General features: G+C 40.4%; 1 protein-coding gene across 2 annotated transcripts in view; it reads left to right on the top strand.

Annotated features, from left to right (window-relative positions):
• KCNN2 (potassium calcium-activated channel subfamily N member 2) overlaps nucleotides 1-17,850 on the top strand; it is a 91,178-nt gene that overhangs the window by 19,298 nt on the left and 54,030 nt on the right. For both annotated transcript variants that reach the window (XM_082191567.1, XM_082191566.1), the window contains one exon: nucleotides 6,277-6,695. In XM_082191567.1, coding sequence (XP_082047693.1) covers nucleotides 6,277-6,695 — 419 coding nt within the window. The remainder of the gene's footprint in view (nucleotides 1-6,276; nucleotides 6,696-17,850) is intronic.

Raw genomic sequence — 17,850 nt, forward strand, 5'->3', positions numbered from 1 at the left:
CTCCATTAAGCATAAAGTTACTCACTTCTGAATATACATGTATACCATTCTAATACTGTATAAGTTAACTAGGCAGTGAATTCTTAAAAGAAACAAAACGAAAGTTCAGAATCCAGTTGCTCTGCTTTATGCTGGCCCACTACCCTTTGTACCCATTTCTCTTCCACCCTGGAGCCATAATTGTCCTATCCAGCATATAGGCTTCTGATAACTCTTTAAAATATTGGCATCATAAATGATCTATGATGGCAACTACAGTATTTCTTAATGACAATTCTATTAAGATACACTCATATGGTTCCCTATGCAAAATGGTTCTATATCATAATAGAAAAATGAGAACCTGTCTTCTCCAAGGTGAGAATTGCATTATAGAAAGATATTGTATTGAAAGTATTAAAAAAAAATTAGTTTCAGTAGAGGGGTAAATGACCTGGAAAGAAAACAAGTGATAGGGGTTTATCAGTTCAGTTTCTACAACATCTGGGCTTTAAGGGGCAAGCATTCAATGAGGAGAATGCCAGACATTTTTGTGTCTGAAAAGCCTATGAGTGTATATTAACAGCATCTCTCCATTAAATTAATCCATTCGGTTTTTAACAACTGGTTTGCAGTAGAACCTCAGCATGCGCAGGTACCCATTTATATAAACAACACCACATCAAGGGAACTCACTGACAATGGACATAACCAATGGCGATTCCTACACTCAGAATGGATAGGTAATTGCAGAAATGGCTGGCTGCACCATCTGTGGCCAGCTAGTTGGTCATGCAAGTGCATGCTTATGGACAGTAGATTGGTTGCACAGAGACCAGAATGTTTTCTATAAACTGTATTCAAGTGACAGAGGCAACAGAGGAACTTGTAACTGCTTGAGTTAGTGCAGTGATGAAGCATAGCATAGCCAATACTTTAGCATCCTCCTCTGATTGGTAGTCAAAGATCCACATGAAAAAGAACAACCAACTTCTAAGGACATTTTTGTCCCCCTCTTGAGCTGCATTGGGCATGTTGAAAGGGAGGAATCTGAAGCGGACTGATAGTGTTGAATGCTACACATTAATATTATACTACAGTTCAGGACAGGAAATGGAGAATACCGATAGTGTCCTGTTACAAGCAGAAGAGAAATTTGAGCAGGGCTTTAGGATGTCAAAGAGTTCACAGCAACTTCATTCACTTTTAATTCGGAATCACAGGTTCAGCACCTACTAACAGGTAATGCATTCTGATCATCCTGATATGAAAAAATAAAAACTTCCTACAGCATTCTTTAAAGGGAGCAATAATTTGATATAAGGACCAGCGTAGATGCATAGCCTTAACACTGTCTAGAAACCTTTGTTTTACACTTCCAGAAATAATTCGGCTGCATCAAATAGCATGTTATCATTTCTATAGCACATTTAATGTGCAAATTGTAAATTATATCTTCATTTGTTCTGTCTATGGTGCTCTGGTTTTTGGGTGCTCTGTACTTACAATGTAGAAAACCAAAATCTCATGTAATTTGCTACATTTCATCTTCAGTTCATGTAAGATTGATTTATTCAAAAATATATTCCTACATTTGAAACCCTTTACATAATTCCATAGAAAATGAGGGATATATTGAGTTTTTACTCACGCAAAATGTAGATGAGAAACATCAAGCAATTTAAGTCAGGAAACTTGTTAGATAGATATTTCACGGAAGGAGAACTTGGTAGATATGAGACAGCTTCGAAGTCTATATAGAAAGGAACGTGAAAAGGTTTCTTGTTATAAAACCTCATGACTGAGCAGTATGAAAAGTCATGAAATGTCTTGTAGTTTAAATGAAATTAAAACTTTGAACCAGGTAACAAGGATCCAAGTGTGAACATTAGCCTAAAACTTCATTTTCATCTGTCCTTTTCCCCACCCAGAACCTGCCGTGAGAACAATGTGTACAAAATGTAATTATAGTGAAACCTCTTTCCTCCCCACAAGCCAATCTTCTTGTGGTTCATTCATTTTATCCCAATTAGAAAAACAGCTCTGGAGAGTTGGCACTGGGCAGGATGTCATGTGCCAAGGGTGTTTTAGAATATGGAAGACATGTTCAGAATAAAGAAGCATTTAGATTAGATAAGCTTGCCTAGGAGAGGTTATATGATATGTCTGTGGTAACAATATGGACATTCAAACTGATACTTTTGCATTGATCAGGATTCCTGAAGGTGAGTCCTAGCACAATGTTTTGCTTTTTGATTAATGCATATCTGTAGTACATCTTTAGTGTTTTTTAACTGTTCAAAAATATTGTGGCCCTATGCCTCACTCTTATTTTATATATCCAAGTTGTATCATGTTGTGATTTGCAAGTCATTAGAGATAAGCACAGTACTGTTTAGGAAAGGCCCAGAATCGCCAGGTGAATGTATCTGAATGACTCAGGTACATATTTATGAATATCCATCTCTCTCATCAAGATTCCTTGTATCTAGTTTAAGGCATCTTGATATGAGTACTATCATCTTAAAATAACTGATGTTTGAATGGAAATCTCAGGGGATCTTATCTAGAATAAGTAGGCATGGAATATTTGGATAGGACTTCTGGTGTGTGGCTTTTTGGCCTTTAGCTTGTAAGTTATTTCCATGTTATTTATTTCTGTGACCTTTAGTTACCACAGAATGAGATAACAGTATTGCTACCTTACAAAGTAGTTCATTAACATTCTCATCAATGGGTAACTGAGGTTGAAGGGGGACTGGGGTTAGTCAATTTCCCTTTTTGCTGCATAAGCTACACCCTAATTTGGGATCCTGACAGAAACAATTTGGTTTGGATCCAGCCCATCCATTGCCAGCCCTGCTCCACCCCTGAAACAATTTGCTTTGGTGTTCTATTGGGAATGCAAGAAGGTCGTGTTGTTTCCATTCCACTGCAATTTGGTTTCTGCCAAGAACTCCATTATTCGTCTTGCTCTCTGCTATTTAATGGAAGTTACATAAGTTATGTAACTATTTACATAACTAACTTTGATTTCAAAAAAGCACAAATCAAGCTCATTAATGATACATCATCCGCAGACATAAAAACAACAGCAGTATGATGTGAACATATACCCCATAATGTTTGCTTTGCTGATTTTCGTTCCTGACCACAGGTGAACATGCAAACTGCAGCTTCCTTTTCCATTTTCTTTGGAATACTCTGATCTCCCTCGGCCCTGGTCAGGCTATCACCAATGGTTTTCCCACCTCTGGTAGCTTGACAACAATCTGCGCCTTCTGTCCTGGTAGAGACCTACCTTTAGCAGAGCACGGTTGAGAGAAACCTCCCCTTAATTGTTGATCCCTCCTATGTAAGACACCATATTCACACTAATAGAGGGAACTTGCACATTGTATCTGGACTATTAAGAAAAATGATGGAGTTCTTTTTCTAATAAAATATAAATGGCTTTATTCTCATGAATCATATTCTCTACCAAGCTTAACGATATTAAAATTTTAATTTTCTTTACCGAACAGTTAAATAATTCTTTTCCTTGAGTAATTTTCAAGATTAAATTTTAATGTATGTTGTATGAACTTGGGCCATTTATTTCCATGCAACTTTTAAAACTAAGTCCTGGGTCTTACTAAGATGGAAAGCACAACTCTGCCACTTCAGATTGCAGTTGGGGTTCACATGATTGAATTCTCCATTATTATTATTATTATTATTATTATTATTATTATTATTATTATTATTAAAACCTCTTTAAACATAGGTAACAAACTGGCAGAGGTAAGAGACATCGCAAAGGATGTTCTCTCACATCCCTTCATCCACTACAAGAGCACCATGTGAGAACTGTTGGCGAGCCTATGGTTATTTGTTATACTGATGAATTTTTCAATTATAGATAGGGAGATTTCTCTAGGTGGCAGGAGCAAAGACGGTGAGTGTGATCTTGCTCCCTACTTGGCACACATTTATTCTAATAAAAATTTCCACAACGAGGGAAATTCTGATGCTGGTGACATTTTCAAACACATACTTTCTGAAGATACTCAGTCATGTGAGAAGCTGTAGTATCCTTCCGGTTTAATGGTGGGATTGTCTACCAAGAAGCCTGAAAAGGTGAGGAAGATTATTGATGGCAGAAGTAGACATCATGTATTAGAGTCAGACCCAACAGCAACCAGTTAGCTATAATTCCATAGAAACACAATAATGATAACTTGAGCCATGCTTCTGTTGGGATTTTTTCTAATCCATAGTGCTTCTGGGCCATGGGGATATTCATGTAAAAATGCTCAGTTTACGAAAATATTTGCTGTACATTAATTTTTTTCCATATGGCTGGAATCTGACATAGCACTAAGTGAACGTTCCATCAGCGCAAGGATTTCTGTTTGCACCACAGTATGTTCTTCCCATCTCATCTCTCCATCCCTTCCCCAGATCTGTTCTGGGCATTCTCACAACACTCTGGAGTAGATTTTGGGGGGTTGTGGAGCACATGGAGGAGGAGAGGGAGCAAAGTCTCATTGTGCAAGCAGAAAACCTTGTGCTGATGGGACAGGTTAGTTGTATACTGCCCTATATACTGCTTAAACTAAGACAGGCTCCAGGCAGTTTTCAAAATAAGAAATATCATACAGTATGATTGTATTATTGTCCGGGACTGTGCAGAGGAGGAATGGTGGAGACCACCTCCCCAGCCTGACCCTTCTAGAGAAGAGGAAGACAGTTTAGATTTATAACAGGGGTTTGAGGGAGGTCACAGCTCAAAGGCAGATGAGGGGAAATAATGGGAGAGGAGGAAGAGGAAGCACCAGGGGGGCAACAGCTGACGTATGCAGTGTCTTTAGAAAGTGTTCCAGACCCCCCCTCCCAGAACCCGGCGAGCCTTGAAAGTAGGAGAGCAAAAAGCTCAAAGACAGAGGGCACGTACCAGCATCCATAGAGGAGGTGATGAGGATGATGAATGAGGAAGTGAATGAGGATGAATGAGGATGAATGAATGAGGATGATGAATGAGGAATTCATTATATATCATTTCCCAAAAAGCCTTAATCCTAGGGCACGTCCACCCAAGGTGAAAGAATGTACCTTCAGTTTCCCTACATTTCCAACATTTATTATCGGGCAAGTGATAGATTTTTGCAAGCTTGACTGGGGTTATGTACCACCTATATATCATTTTCATAATATTCTCTTTTAAGGCATTACATGCCGTGAACTTCATACCTGTGGTCCATAACTGTTCCCAGTCAGCAAACATAATATTATGTCCAACATCTTGTGCCCATTTAATCATAGCAGATTTCACAGTTTCATCCCCCCCTCCCAGAACCCGGCGAGCCTTGAAAGTAGGAGAGCAAAGAGCTCAAAGACAGAGGGCACGTACCAGCATCCATAGAGGAGGTGATGAGGATGATGAATGAGGAAGTGGGAGACGCGGGGGGTGGGGGTGGAGATTCACTCGGGACAACGCCATTATCCAAGAGGCTGGGTTCTACAGCCCCTCTGTAAATACTGGGGAAAAAGCAGGCGGTAAGAACATTCCTTGTCTTTGTATGTTCCTGGGCAACCAGCCCTGGGAGTCTCTGGCAGCAGCCTGACAATTATATTTCTAAAACAAACCATAAAAACTCCAACAGAGTACAAAACAGAAATGCAGTTCAGTATGAAACAGTACGATTGCCCTTCAAAATCAAAAACATAGCAGCGGATTTTGAAAATATTGTAAGAGCCAGGGATCCCTTCCATCTTCAGCCTGACTCAAGATATACAACACTCACCCCACTAACATATCACACCTAAATTCTGTCTTACATCTACACAAATCATGCAATACTTTCTCAGCCGACGCCGTTCACTCCATTATTCTCCCATACTTCTACCAATACATATGGATTCACCACCCAACCAGTCACTCCAATATCTCCCTCATAACTAACCTGTTTTTAATTGTTCACCTTATTCATTGTTCATTTGTGGTGAGGAATTAATGATTAGGCCAGCTATTTACAAAGCAGTAAAGTAAATGTGTCTTAAGTTGTTATTAGCGTTTGAGTGAATAACATAAGGAACTTCGTTACCCCAACAACATATATACGGATTTCATTTCAACATTAGATGGAGCTGTGTGTGTGATAGAGATTCTGAATAATGCCTGAAGTAAAAAATAAGGAAGAAAACACCACGTTTTTAATGTTTTCAAATGAATTATTTTTTCAGAATATGACTGATGTTCTTTATACATCTCTTCAAATATTTCGCTAAAGTCAGTCTTCTGCAATTCTCTTTCAGCTGTTCATGGTGGACAATGGAGCAGATGATTGGAGAATAGCCATGACTTATGAGCGCATTTTCTTCATCTGCCTGGAAATCTTGGTGTGTGCTATACATCCTATCCCTGGCAACTATACATTCACATGGACAGCTCGGCTTGCCTTTTCCTACACGCCATCTACAACAATAGCTGATGTGGATATAATTTTATCCATACCAATGTTCTTAAGACTATATCTTATTGCCAGAGTTATGCTTTTGCATAGCAAACTTTTCACTGATGCCTCATCCAGAAGCATTGGAGCACTAAATAAGATAAACTTCAATACTCGTTTTGTTATGAAGACTTTAATGACAATATGTCCAGGAACTGTACTCTTGGTTTTTAGTATCTCCTTGTGGATAATTGCTGCATGGACTGTCAGAGCTTGCGAAAGGTAAGTCTCCATTTTATTAAGATGTGCCAAGATTCTTCAGGGGGAAGCCATGTGTTTTAAATGTATGGTGTGGATGTGACCTTTATTAATGGCAGCTCCTCCCCCCAGGAATGTTAGTTGTTTTGTGCTTTATGCCACTTCTGTTCCCTATAATTGCTAGCTCCTTGCCTTTGAAGCATTTTAAGGAGATTATTAAATTGTATCATTACTTTGCTATAGCATCACAGGATGCTGAGTGATGTTTATTTTGCTTTCACCTAAACTGGTATTTAAGTCATCAGAATCTGCCTGTGGCTTATTTTTGGCTTACCTAGAACATTTAAGAAACTGGCTGGGAACTACTAAGATGTGTGTGTTTACACGGAAGTCAGTCCCACTGATGGTCTTCTGTTGGGCTTTCTCCCTGGGCAAGCGTGCATAGGATTGCAGCCTTGATCTGCTTTGTCATTATCGTTCCAGTTATATCTCAGGTATTTTAATTATGTTGTGATGTGGTTATTAATGTGATGGTGCACATTTAAAACTGGGGAAGGATACAGGAGAACTGGGGCCTCACAGATGTTGGTGAACGTGATCCCCATGTAGTTTAATAGGCTTAATGTCACTGGCCTTGGTTGAATATAATGCTAATGAGGGAAACAAACCATGGTTTACTGGGAACCAGGCAGGTCTGCTGGTTCATGCTACTCAAATCGCCCCAGTGGTTATGTGTGAGCCATCACTTGTGGTTTGTTTCAGGGAAAAGAACTATGAGAACAAGCCAACAATGCACTGTTTACAGTGCAGTCCTGGACACAGCATTTATAGGATTGCACTGTAAATGTGTTTTTATACAGTATTATGTAAGCTGAATATCGGAGTGGTGATGTACATATATCCAGATGTTCTTACCTTGCAACTTGGCTAGGAATGGGAGAGGGCTTGGACTATTGCTTCACATAGTTCTATGAATTCCAGCATTCTTTTTAATAAAAATAATTAATGTAGCTTATTATAACTGAAACAGTCCTTGTGAGGAGGGGTGTCAGGGGCTGAACTGAGGAGGAATGGTGGGGTCTGCCCCCCACCTTCTCCTGAACCTTCCTGAGAAGAGGAGGACAGTATAGATTTAGAACAGCGGTTTGCAGAAGGGCATAGTTCAGAGGCTGCCGGGGGCAGAAGCTGGGAAATACTGGAAGAACAACAGGAAGAAGAAGAAGCACCAGGGGAGAGACAGCTGACAGACTCTGTGTCCTTGGAAAGCATTCCTGACCACCTCTGTCCCAGGACCTGGCGGGCATTAAGGGTGATAGAACAGAAAGCTCAGAGGCAGAAAGCTCAGCTTAGCTGCCGCAGGGATGACGTAGAATAGGAGAGATGAAGGGGGTGGGACTTTACTCAGAGCATCGCCATTATCTAGGGGAGACTGCTTTCCTTCGTCTCTCTCTGTGCATAGTGAATAAATAATTTGATAAGAAATTCTTCTTGTTTATTTGCTTCTTGGCTGCCACAGTGGGAGGTAGCGGATTCCTTGAAGCCTGACAGGGGAGGACTAAGCTCCCATGTTCTAAAGAGGAATTGCATAATGGGTGTGGTGGATTTCTCATTGTAAATATTATGAATATTTCATATATATATATATTGCTACTTTTAAAAAACACGATACTTGTTTCCTCGGATTAATTGGAACTGCACGCCCAATTTCCTGCACACCATGCTGCAAATGTTCCCCTAAAGCTGTAAGCCTCACAAAAAAAAAAGGCTGTGCTGAATCGCTGTCGTTTGCTATGGCTTCAAGATACTTATTAGCCAAGTTTTAAAATATAGTAAAATTAAATAGGAAACCTTTACAGGAGAGAAGATTTGGCTTGCCTGTAATAAAAATATTTCTTAATGTTTTACTAGAAGCAAACGGGGAAACATGCCCATTTCATTCCTCTCTTTCCGCTGCTGAAAAAGGCTTCCAATAGAGGAAGAGGAAAGGATAACAGGAAGAGGTCAGACAGGAAATGTGTGGGAATGACACTGGTCAGCAGGCCAGTTGGCTGTTAATTGATTTGGCTCACAAAGGGTGATTGCTGAATACTGTTAAGGATCAAACAAAAGATAATTATCTTTTTATTTCAGTTACCAAAGGTTAAGGAGAATGTAAAGATGTGTTGAAAATGTCACTGGAGTGCCATGACCCTGTTACCATGGCTACAATGAGCATGTGGCTGGTTCATACACTAATCTATGACTACAAATATGGGTCTTGTTCAGAATGTGCACATACACTAGGCATGTCCAAAGTCTGTTTCAAGGTCCCAATCTGGCCTGCCAGTCAATTTAATCCGGCCCCTGTGGCAGTATATGTCCTGGGGTAAAACCCTAAAAATAGCTCAACAACTTCAATCCTATAAAAAGCTCAACAACTCTGGGGTAAAATTGCAAAAAACTTTGGTTGGCCCTCATGCATGTTCACTTCATCAAATCTGGCCCTCTTTGAAAAAAGTTTGAGCACCCCTGAAATACAGTGGTGCCCCGCAAGACGAATGCCTCGCAAGACGGAAAACTCGCTAGACGAAAGAGTTTTCCGTTTTGGAGGTGCTTCGCAAAACGAATCTCCTATGGGCTTGCTTCGCAAGACGAAAATGTCTTGCAAGTTCCTGCGGGTTTTCCCCCCTTTCCCCCCTTTTTTCTAAGCCACTAAGCCGCTTATCAGCTGATCCGATAAGCCGATAAGCCGCTAAAAGGCGCTAATAGCGCTAATCCGCTAATCCGTTAATGGGCTTGCTTCGCAAGACGAAAAAACCAGTAGACGAAGAGAATCACAGAACGGATTCTTTTCGTCTTGCGAGGCACCACAGTACACTATTTCCTCCCTACAAGAGGACTCTATGTAACAGCTTCCAATTTTCCATGGGGAAGTTTTAAAAAAACTACTTGTGCCATCATGTATATGTTAAAAGTTGATTCCCCACTTATCAGTGAAGGTTCCCTTAATGTCAGATCCTTCCATCTTGAACCTGAGGCCTTATGCATGTCATGCAGAGGCTGTGCCATTGGTCCTTCCTTGAAGGTCAGGAAGCCACCATCATCATGTACTCCAGGAAATTCATATGGACCTCTCTCTGTTGGTCATTTGGAAAATTCTAAAGGCATTTTCTTTTTTTAAAACCCCAGTTTCAATTTGGGGTTTTTGTGATTGATTTAAGAACAGTTTTATCTCTTAGTGTTCTTTTAATGTTATTTATTTTTCACCACCCTATTCTATTTTAAATTTTAGGATTGTATCCAATGGGATTTCTCTGTTTTCTCCTTTCACCACCCCAAAATCTGCCCTGAGGGTGGGGTTCCCCAACCTTCTAGAGCAGATTTTGAGGAGGGGGTGGCTACAGGGGAGAAATGGGTGGACGCTCCATTGACCAGAGCAAGATGGCCCCAAGGGATACAACCCCTTAACGTTGCTTCCATTTGTTGTAACTTGCCTTGCCAAAAAAGATGGGCTAGAAATACATTATTTATTTACTTATCCATTATTAATATATTAGCTCCGTAAAGTACCGAATATGTTATTTGTGTTTCAGTGGATGAAACACACACATCCTTCCCTGCAGCATTGCAACTTCTATAAAACAACAACAGGACACTAAAGGAGAGCGAGTTGGAGGGCAAAAAGCAACCTTTGCATTAAAATCATAGGAAGAGAATGCAGAGAAAATACTGAGGTGAAACCACAACCTGCCCAACCTTTGTGAAATCATTGAAACTGAAATATTACTCGTGAACAGATTTCTTCTTCAGTGTTGTAAAAGTAGTCATAAAAAATTAATTAACAATGGTGATCAAGGACTGCCCATTATCACTTTGATTTGTTAGCATACCAATGCAGGGAGCGGTCAAATAATTTATTGTCGTTCCATCTTTCCTGCCAGATGCTGAAATGTCAGTGTTAATTGGCTGAAAGCCTAATTTGTATTGCTGTTTAAATGTTTGCACTTCAAAAAAGGTGTTCATAATTAAGGATGGGTACAATCATTTTTAAAACAATCTTTTATATCTAAGTAGTGGGGGGAAAGAAAACATACAGTAATGATCAAAGACATTGGCACACAAAACAACAGCAAAGTAGAAATAGAAACTTATTAGTGAAGCTCTGCCCTTGAATAAACACAGAGTTAAGTGTTCTCAGTCCCAGTGAAATCAATGGACTTAAACATACTTAGCTCTGTATTGGATTCTGAACTGGAAAAGAAATAAACTGATAGTACAGATCTTGAATTAAATTCTTAAAAAACAACAGCACACCAATTCTAGGCCCTGAGAAGTTTTTTATGTGGTTGGCTGTGTATTGTTTTTGTGTGCAGTGTGTCTCCATCAAGTCTTTAAGGCATTTGGGTTTTGCAACTTTCATTAATGCAAAGAGTTTTTTACACTTGCTCGTCATGTTCTGCAAATGAACCTGTCACTGAGCCGCAGAACTTCAAAAGTGAGCAAGTAACAATATTGTAAAATACTGAACTTTTGGCTGGCACGCAGTTGCTCCAGCAAATGTTTATGCACATTTTTAAAACACACACACACACACACACACCTGTTTATGACTTAGGATCTCTGTATTGCCACAGCTTCCTGGAATCAGTTGTTGTGGCCACGGTGCATCCACCCAAGATGATATGCAACATAGCAGAACAACGGGCCACAGTTTACCATATTTTCACGCTCCTCATCTTGGTATCACTTTGAAGCTGTAGGGAGAAGGGTCTTCAAAAAGGAAGCACAGCAGCCATGGCTTAGTATTTTCAACCAAAATTTCACATCAGCCTGAAGTTATGCAGGCATCTAAAGATAGCAATTCATTGGCTTGGCACAGCCATACCAAATATGATGGAATCATTAGGGGTGGAAGTATCTGTTAATTTCAGTTTCTTGAGGGATTTTTTGTTTTGTTTTCCCAATGTTAAATTTAGTTCGCCACATTTTGCTGCAATTTACAATTTCCCCCTTTGTAATATAAGCCTCAAGAAACTGTGTCATCTTGGCATCCATTTTTCCAAATATACGCACTTTTGACTAACATACACATATTTGTAACAAATTTCCCCATTTATAATACATTTCTGTGTTATTTTCACTAATACCTTCATTTTAATGCACACTTTCCTCCCTAATATGTGCGTTTTTTATAAACATTGGTAGGAGAACTTCATTGCAAAATTCAGATATGTTCAAATTCTGAAAGATAACTTTGTTGTGGTTTGGATATTGTTTTGGGAGTGCAAATTTGCAGATTAGGTTTTGAATGCACACTGAATCCATTTTTTTCTTCCATCCCTGGGGCCAGCTGTGTTTGTTCTTGACGTGTCTCATTCCAAAACAGGTCGGGGTGAGATTACTGTCTACCTTTCAGAAGTCCCATAGCTTAGTGGTAGAGCATCTGCTTTGCATACAGAAGGTCCCAGGTTCAAACCCCAGCACCTCAAGGAAGGTTTGGGACTGTCCACAGCCTGAAACCCTAGAGAGCCACCAGTCAACCCTAGTCAGTATAGACAATAATGAGCTAGATAGGCCAATGATCTGACTTGGTACTGAGCTTTGTATGTTCCTATGAGAATACAGGTAATAATAACTGACTCTTTGCCCTACCTCACCTCCTCCATCATTTCAGGCTTTTTTGTCCCAACCTAACTACTGGGTGGGATGTGGGTTGTGCTGCGGGTTAAACCACAGAGCCTAGCACTTGCCAATCAGAAGGTCGGTGATTCGAATCCCCGTAACAGAGTGAGCTCCCGTTGCTCGATCCCTGCTCCTGCCAACCTAGCAGTTCGAAAGCACATCAAAGTGCAAGTAGATAAATAGGTACCGCTCCGGCGGGAAGGTAAACGGCTTTTCCATGCGCTGCTCTGGTTCGCCAGAAGCGGCTTAGTCATGCTGGCCACATGACCCGGAAGCTGTACGCCAGCTCCCTCGGCCAATAAAGCGAGCTGAGCGCCGCAAACCCAGAGTCGGTCATGACTGGACCTAATGGTCAGGGGTCCCTTTAACTTTAACTATTGGGTAACTGGCTGTGATTTGAGCTTGGGAGAGAAATGCCTGAATGATGAAGCCTGGGATAGGGGTCAGCTCACTGCACATGTGCATTCTTTTTTTGGTGTGAAAAGTAGATCCCACTGCTTACCCTCTTTTAGGCATTAACATGGATGATATATGACTAAATAAACATGGATTCCACCATCACATCCAGTTGGGTTCTCAATAAAGGACATTCTGTTTAAAGAAAAGTATAGCATTTTCTACAATATTGTTGGGAAACAGCAATGGTTATGTTGTTCTGGGAATCAATCAGCATATTTTTTTTAAAAAAACCACTGTTCTAGAACCATATGGCCAAGCATTCATAATTTAGAGCAAAAAGAAGCAGTAATATCCAAAGCATAACTCTGTTCCCATGACTGCAATTTGTTTGGGCTGGCTTTTGATGTTGAATTTTAGCTTGTTGTGACCCACCTTGGGATCTGCTAGTGAATTGTGGGCAATAAGTTGACTATCATCATCTCCATTGTCATCAACAGAGATTGTATACAATCATAAAGGATATACTGTATACAGCAGAAGAGTCATCTGAAGCCATTCTTGGTGGATAATCAAAGCTAGTTATGGTAGCAAATAATTTTCTGGAGTGAGTGACTTACTAGATCTTGGTAGGTTCTATTTGTGTATCACAGCTTGTACAGTTGTGTGTGTTTCTCAGGAAGTAGAGCCTATACATAACCCAGTCTAGATGACTGCCACCCATGTCTTGACAATGCATTTTGAGCCCAAGCTCAGCAAAATATTAGAGCTGTGAAACTTGGGCATATTGCATTACTTTGAAAACATTGCATAAGCTGGTCCGACTCTTACTGTATTTATTTTAAGGTATAGTTGAAGATGCCACTCTTTCCTTGCATACCTGTTCTCTTGCTTCCCAGGCTCTCCATGGGTGCCCCTGCATCTTCCTGCCACACTGTAAAAAAAGAAGAAAATGTATGAACCTCTAACTAAAACTGCTACTTTTTTTCATGGCCCCAAAGTGGCTTGATGAACGATGTTGATGTTCACATGCTGGAAGGTACATGGGTAACTGTTGCCTGTTACCTAGCTTTTATGCAAGTACAGTGGTACCTTGGGTTTCATACGCTTCAGGTTACATACACTTCAGGTTACAGACACTTCAGGTTACAGACTCCGCTAACCCAGGGTTAAGAACTTTTCTTCAGGATAAGAACAGAAATTGTGCTCCGGCGGCGCAGCAGCAGGAGGAGGCCCCATTAGCTAAAGTGGTGCCTCAGGTTAAGAACAGTTTCAGGTTAAGAACAGACCTCCAGAATGAATTAAGTTCTTATCCCAAGGTACCAATGTATGTTTAGGAGGAAATTGGGGATGGAGCAGGGGAAACTATGGCCAAGCCATTTGTTTCTGATCAATTTATTTATTTATGCATTTATTAGTTGTACTTCACCAAATGCTCCCAGGGCGTGTTACAAAAATATCTTAATTAAAGCAAGTACAATGTACATCAGTATCATAAAGTAACGCTACAACTATTTCAAAAACTATTTTTTTAGCTTCTGAAGGAGTATGTCTTGCATCTAGATTGCCTGGGCAAAACCCCTCTCATTTTATTGCATTTAGAGGCGACGTGTTTTGCTCCATGATAAGAGGTAGAAGGAAGAGTTATAAGAGGCAAGCTTCAAAGCATTGTGAAAGGCTAGCTGAACATCTGAACATAAGGTTAATGGGAGTCATGTGGCTAAAAGCCCATTCCACACTTTTGCAAATGTAGACTACTTCATGTATTCAGACTTCGGCTGATAAGAGACTTTTGAAAGACCATAGCAACCCATTAACTTTCATAACTTAAAAAGACTGAGATAGTTAAAGAAGCTTTGTATATTGCAAAAAGCAATACTTTCTCTCCTACCCATAGGGATAGGCGAAACTTGCCTGTACTGCTTCGGAATACCTTTTGACTTTTTTTAGCTGGGTTTCCAGATTGTCCTGGACTTCAGTAGCAACTCAGCCAAGCACCCAAATGAAATAAGTTATGTCATCCATCTACAGCAACCCCAGATAAATTGTTCTCTAAATAAAAATGTTTTGGCTTGTCCCCGTCTCCTAAAAATGAGCTCCATTGGCCTCACCAATATATTAACAGAACTAAACACTCTGGTAGTGCCATCGTTTATTTGGTGCTAAAAACTGTAGCATTAATTCGGTTGCCTCATCTCCTCAAGCAGAAGCACTGGACACATGATGTGTGGCAGTTCTAAAAGGCAGCCATCCAAACCCTGAATTATTTTTGCTTTCCAACACTGACATCTGCTTCAAAGCAGATTGCAGAGGTTGTCTTTCCTGGTCTCTCAGCTAGTTGCTTATCTAGCAAGACTGGTGACTGCAGACCTGCTGACATAATTAGTTTGTCACATATGCTTATTACGAAGAGATTTATACTATGAATGTCTTTTAATCCTCCCCCCACTCCCCACCGCCCTGTTTAGACAAGAGTGCAATAATCTACGTGGAAAGGTTGGCCTTGTAATAACATAATTCATATTCATACATAAATGGTCAGGCCAGCAATGAAACATTCAGGTGTGGTGAACAGTTTGCAACACATCCCTTGGAGTGTAGATAGCAAGAATGGCTCAGCAATAGGAGTCAGAACTATTTCTAGCTCATCCTTAACGTTTGGCTGTAACACAATATAAGCAACACAATATAACATATACAGTGTCTAAAACAAAGGATTCTTCTATATATTATAATCCTGCTTAATTTGAGATTATGGGCAGTTTGGGAATGTGCACTAAGCATGCACTAAGAAATGGAGGCAGTGAGAGATTTTACTTTCTTGGGCTCCATGATCACTGTAGATGGTGACAGCAGCCACGAAATTAAAAGACGCCTGCTTCTTGGGAGAAAAGCAATGACAAACCTAGACAGCATCTTAAAAAGCAGAGACATCACCTTGCCGACAAAGGTCCGTATAGTAAAAGCTATGGTTTTCCCAGTAGTGATGTATGGAAGTGAGAGCTGGACCATAAAGAAGGCTGGTCGCCAAAGAATTGATGCTTTTGAATTATGGTGCTGGAGGAGACTCTTGAGAGTCCCATGGACTGCAAGAAGATCAAACCTATCCATTCTTAAGGAAATCAGCCCTGAGTGCTCACTGGAAGGACAGATTGTGAAGCTGAGGCTCCAATACTTTGGCCACCTCATGAGAAGAGAAGACTCCCTGGAAAAGACCCTGATGTTGAGGAAGATGGAGGGCACAAGGAGAAGGGGACGACAGAGGACGAGATGGTTGGACATTGTTCTCAAAGCTACAAACATGAGTCTGACCAAACTGCAGGAGGCAGTGGAAGACAGAAGTGCCTGGTGTGCTCTGGTCCATGGGGTCACGAAGAGTCGGAAACGACTAAACGACTAAACAACAACAACTAAGCATATTCCGTCTGCACTGGGACATTATTGCTTTCCTCCCCTGTTTTATTTTTTTGCGGGGGCGTTGCTGGTGGTCAAGCGAACATGATTGTGTTCAATCTTAACTATAGTAAGAAAAACAACTAGGATTTCTCCTGGCATCTCTTCCTTCCATCTCTAGGGATTTTAAAAAGTAGATTTACAGTATGAACCAGGAAATAACTTACCCGCACCATGAGATAGTTTTACTACCTTTTTTAATATATCTATGCCCCTCTTCATTCACCCTCCTTTCTCAGCTATTTCATTCCCCCTCCCATCTAGTCCCCCTCCCTTAACTGTTTTTATTTATTTTCATGGTACGGAAGATTTTTTTTGAGAAAACAATGGTTGCAGCAGTAAACAACAAATAACTTGTCCTGATAAAATTGCAGACTTTTATCATGCCATGTGTTAGAGTTTCATTTCATTACTCTACTCCCATCTAGTTTTTACATTTCCCTCCCTCTCAAGTCAGACAGTGTTCTATGGCTATTGAGTTCTCATTGGATTGTGTTGGGTTCTCTTTTCTCTTAAGGGCTTCCTCCCTCCTCTCTTTTTCCCTTTTCTTTTTTTTTACTCTTGCAAAACTTTGGATTATTCACGTCTTTTGACACCTCCTTGGGCATGGGTAGCGCCATTTTACACATTTGCATGTGAAGTCTTGAATCAGAAACGGAGAGAATGATGGAAATGAATGTAAACCCTATGCTGACCGGTAGTGTTGCTTTCAACGGCTTTTGTTTGGCCACAAAAAAAAAATATGTTTGGAACCTCAGATCAGGATTCATGATGACCGATATAATGGCACTAAGTACATTCATTTTAGCCGCATAACTTTACGGCCCCAAAACACTGGATGCTGATTTCAGCAGTCATTGCAAACAATTACAAAGTGATTCCGATTCAAATAATAGAAGTATTACAAGGTTAGAGAGATGAACCAATTACTATATCCAAAGCAAAATGAAGTATACAGTATGCATGCTTCTGAAAAGTGCCAATTATAACAATTTGGCTGTGTTGCTGAATTGCTTCTCACCAGCTCTCAAACGGTTCTCTCTGGAAAAACGCATGGAGAGCAGCCACGAATAATGGAAGGAGGCTGCGCTTGCAACCTCCTGACAATCTTTTCACAATCTCAGATAGTAGCTCACAAACAGATGTTCACCTAGCCATAGTCCTTGACAGAATTTGTATCCATGCAGAGTCCTCTAATAAGACTATGCATCCGCAAAGCCTGGTGATGCAAACCTTGGTGTCAGGATTGTGGGGCAGCTAATATAATCCTTGTCCTTTGCCACCTTGCACCTCACGCATAGCTCTTCGGTGGCAGAGGAAGGGAGGGGAAGGCTGCATCCTCCTACACTAACTTCAGTGCCAGCTCTTAAAGATAAAAAAGCATTGCTTCTGGGCACTAATTCATGGGCAATAACAAACTGAAGAATAGGTTTAAATACAAGCATATTTAGAACCTTTAGATAGATAGATAGATAGATAGATAGATAGATAGATAGATAGATCTTTAACATGAGAATAGTAAGATGAATTGCCTTTTTCAAGGTTGCATTTTGCTTCGGGCTTCAAACCTTATGCGGGAAAAGACTGTGTTCCTGCATTCTCTTAGTTCCATTTTTATGCTGCTGTTCCTTTAATAAACTCATGGGTTTCCCCCCTCATTTTCACAACA

The sequence above is a fragment of the Podarcis vaucheri genome (genome assembly GCF_965113315.1).
Source record: "Podarcis vaucheri genome assembly, chromosome: 11".
Classification (NCBI taxonomy): domain Eukaryota; kingdom Metazoa; phylum Chordata; class Lepidosauria; order Squamata; family Lacertidae; genus Podarcis; species Podarcis vaucheri.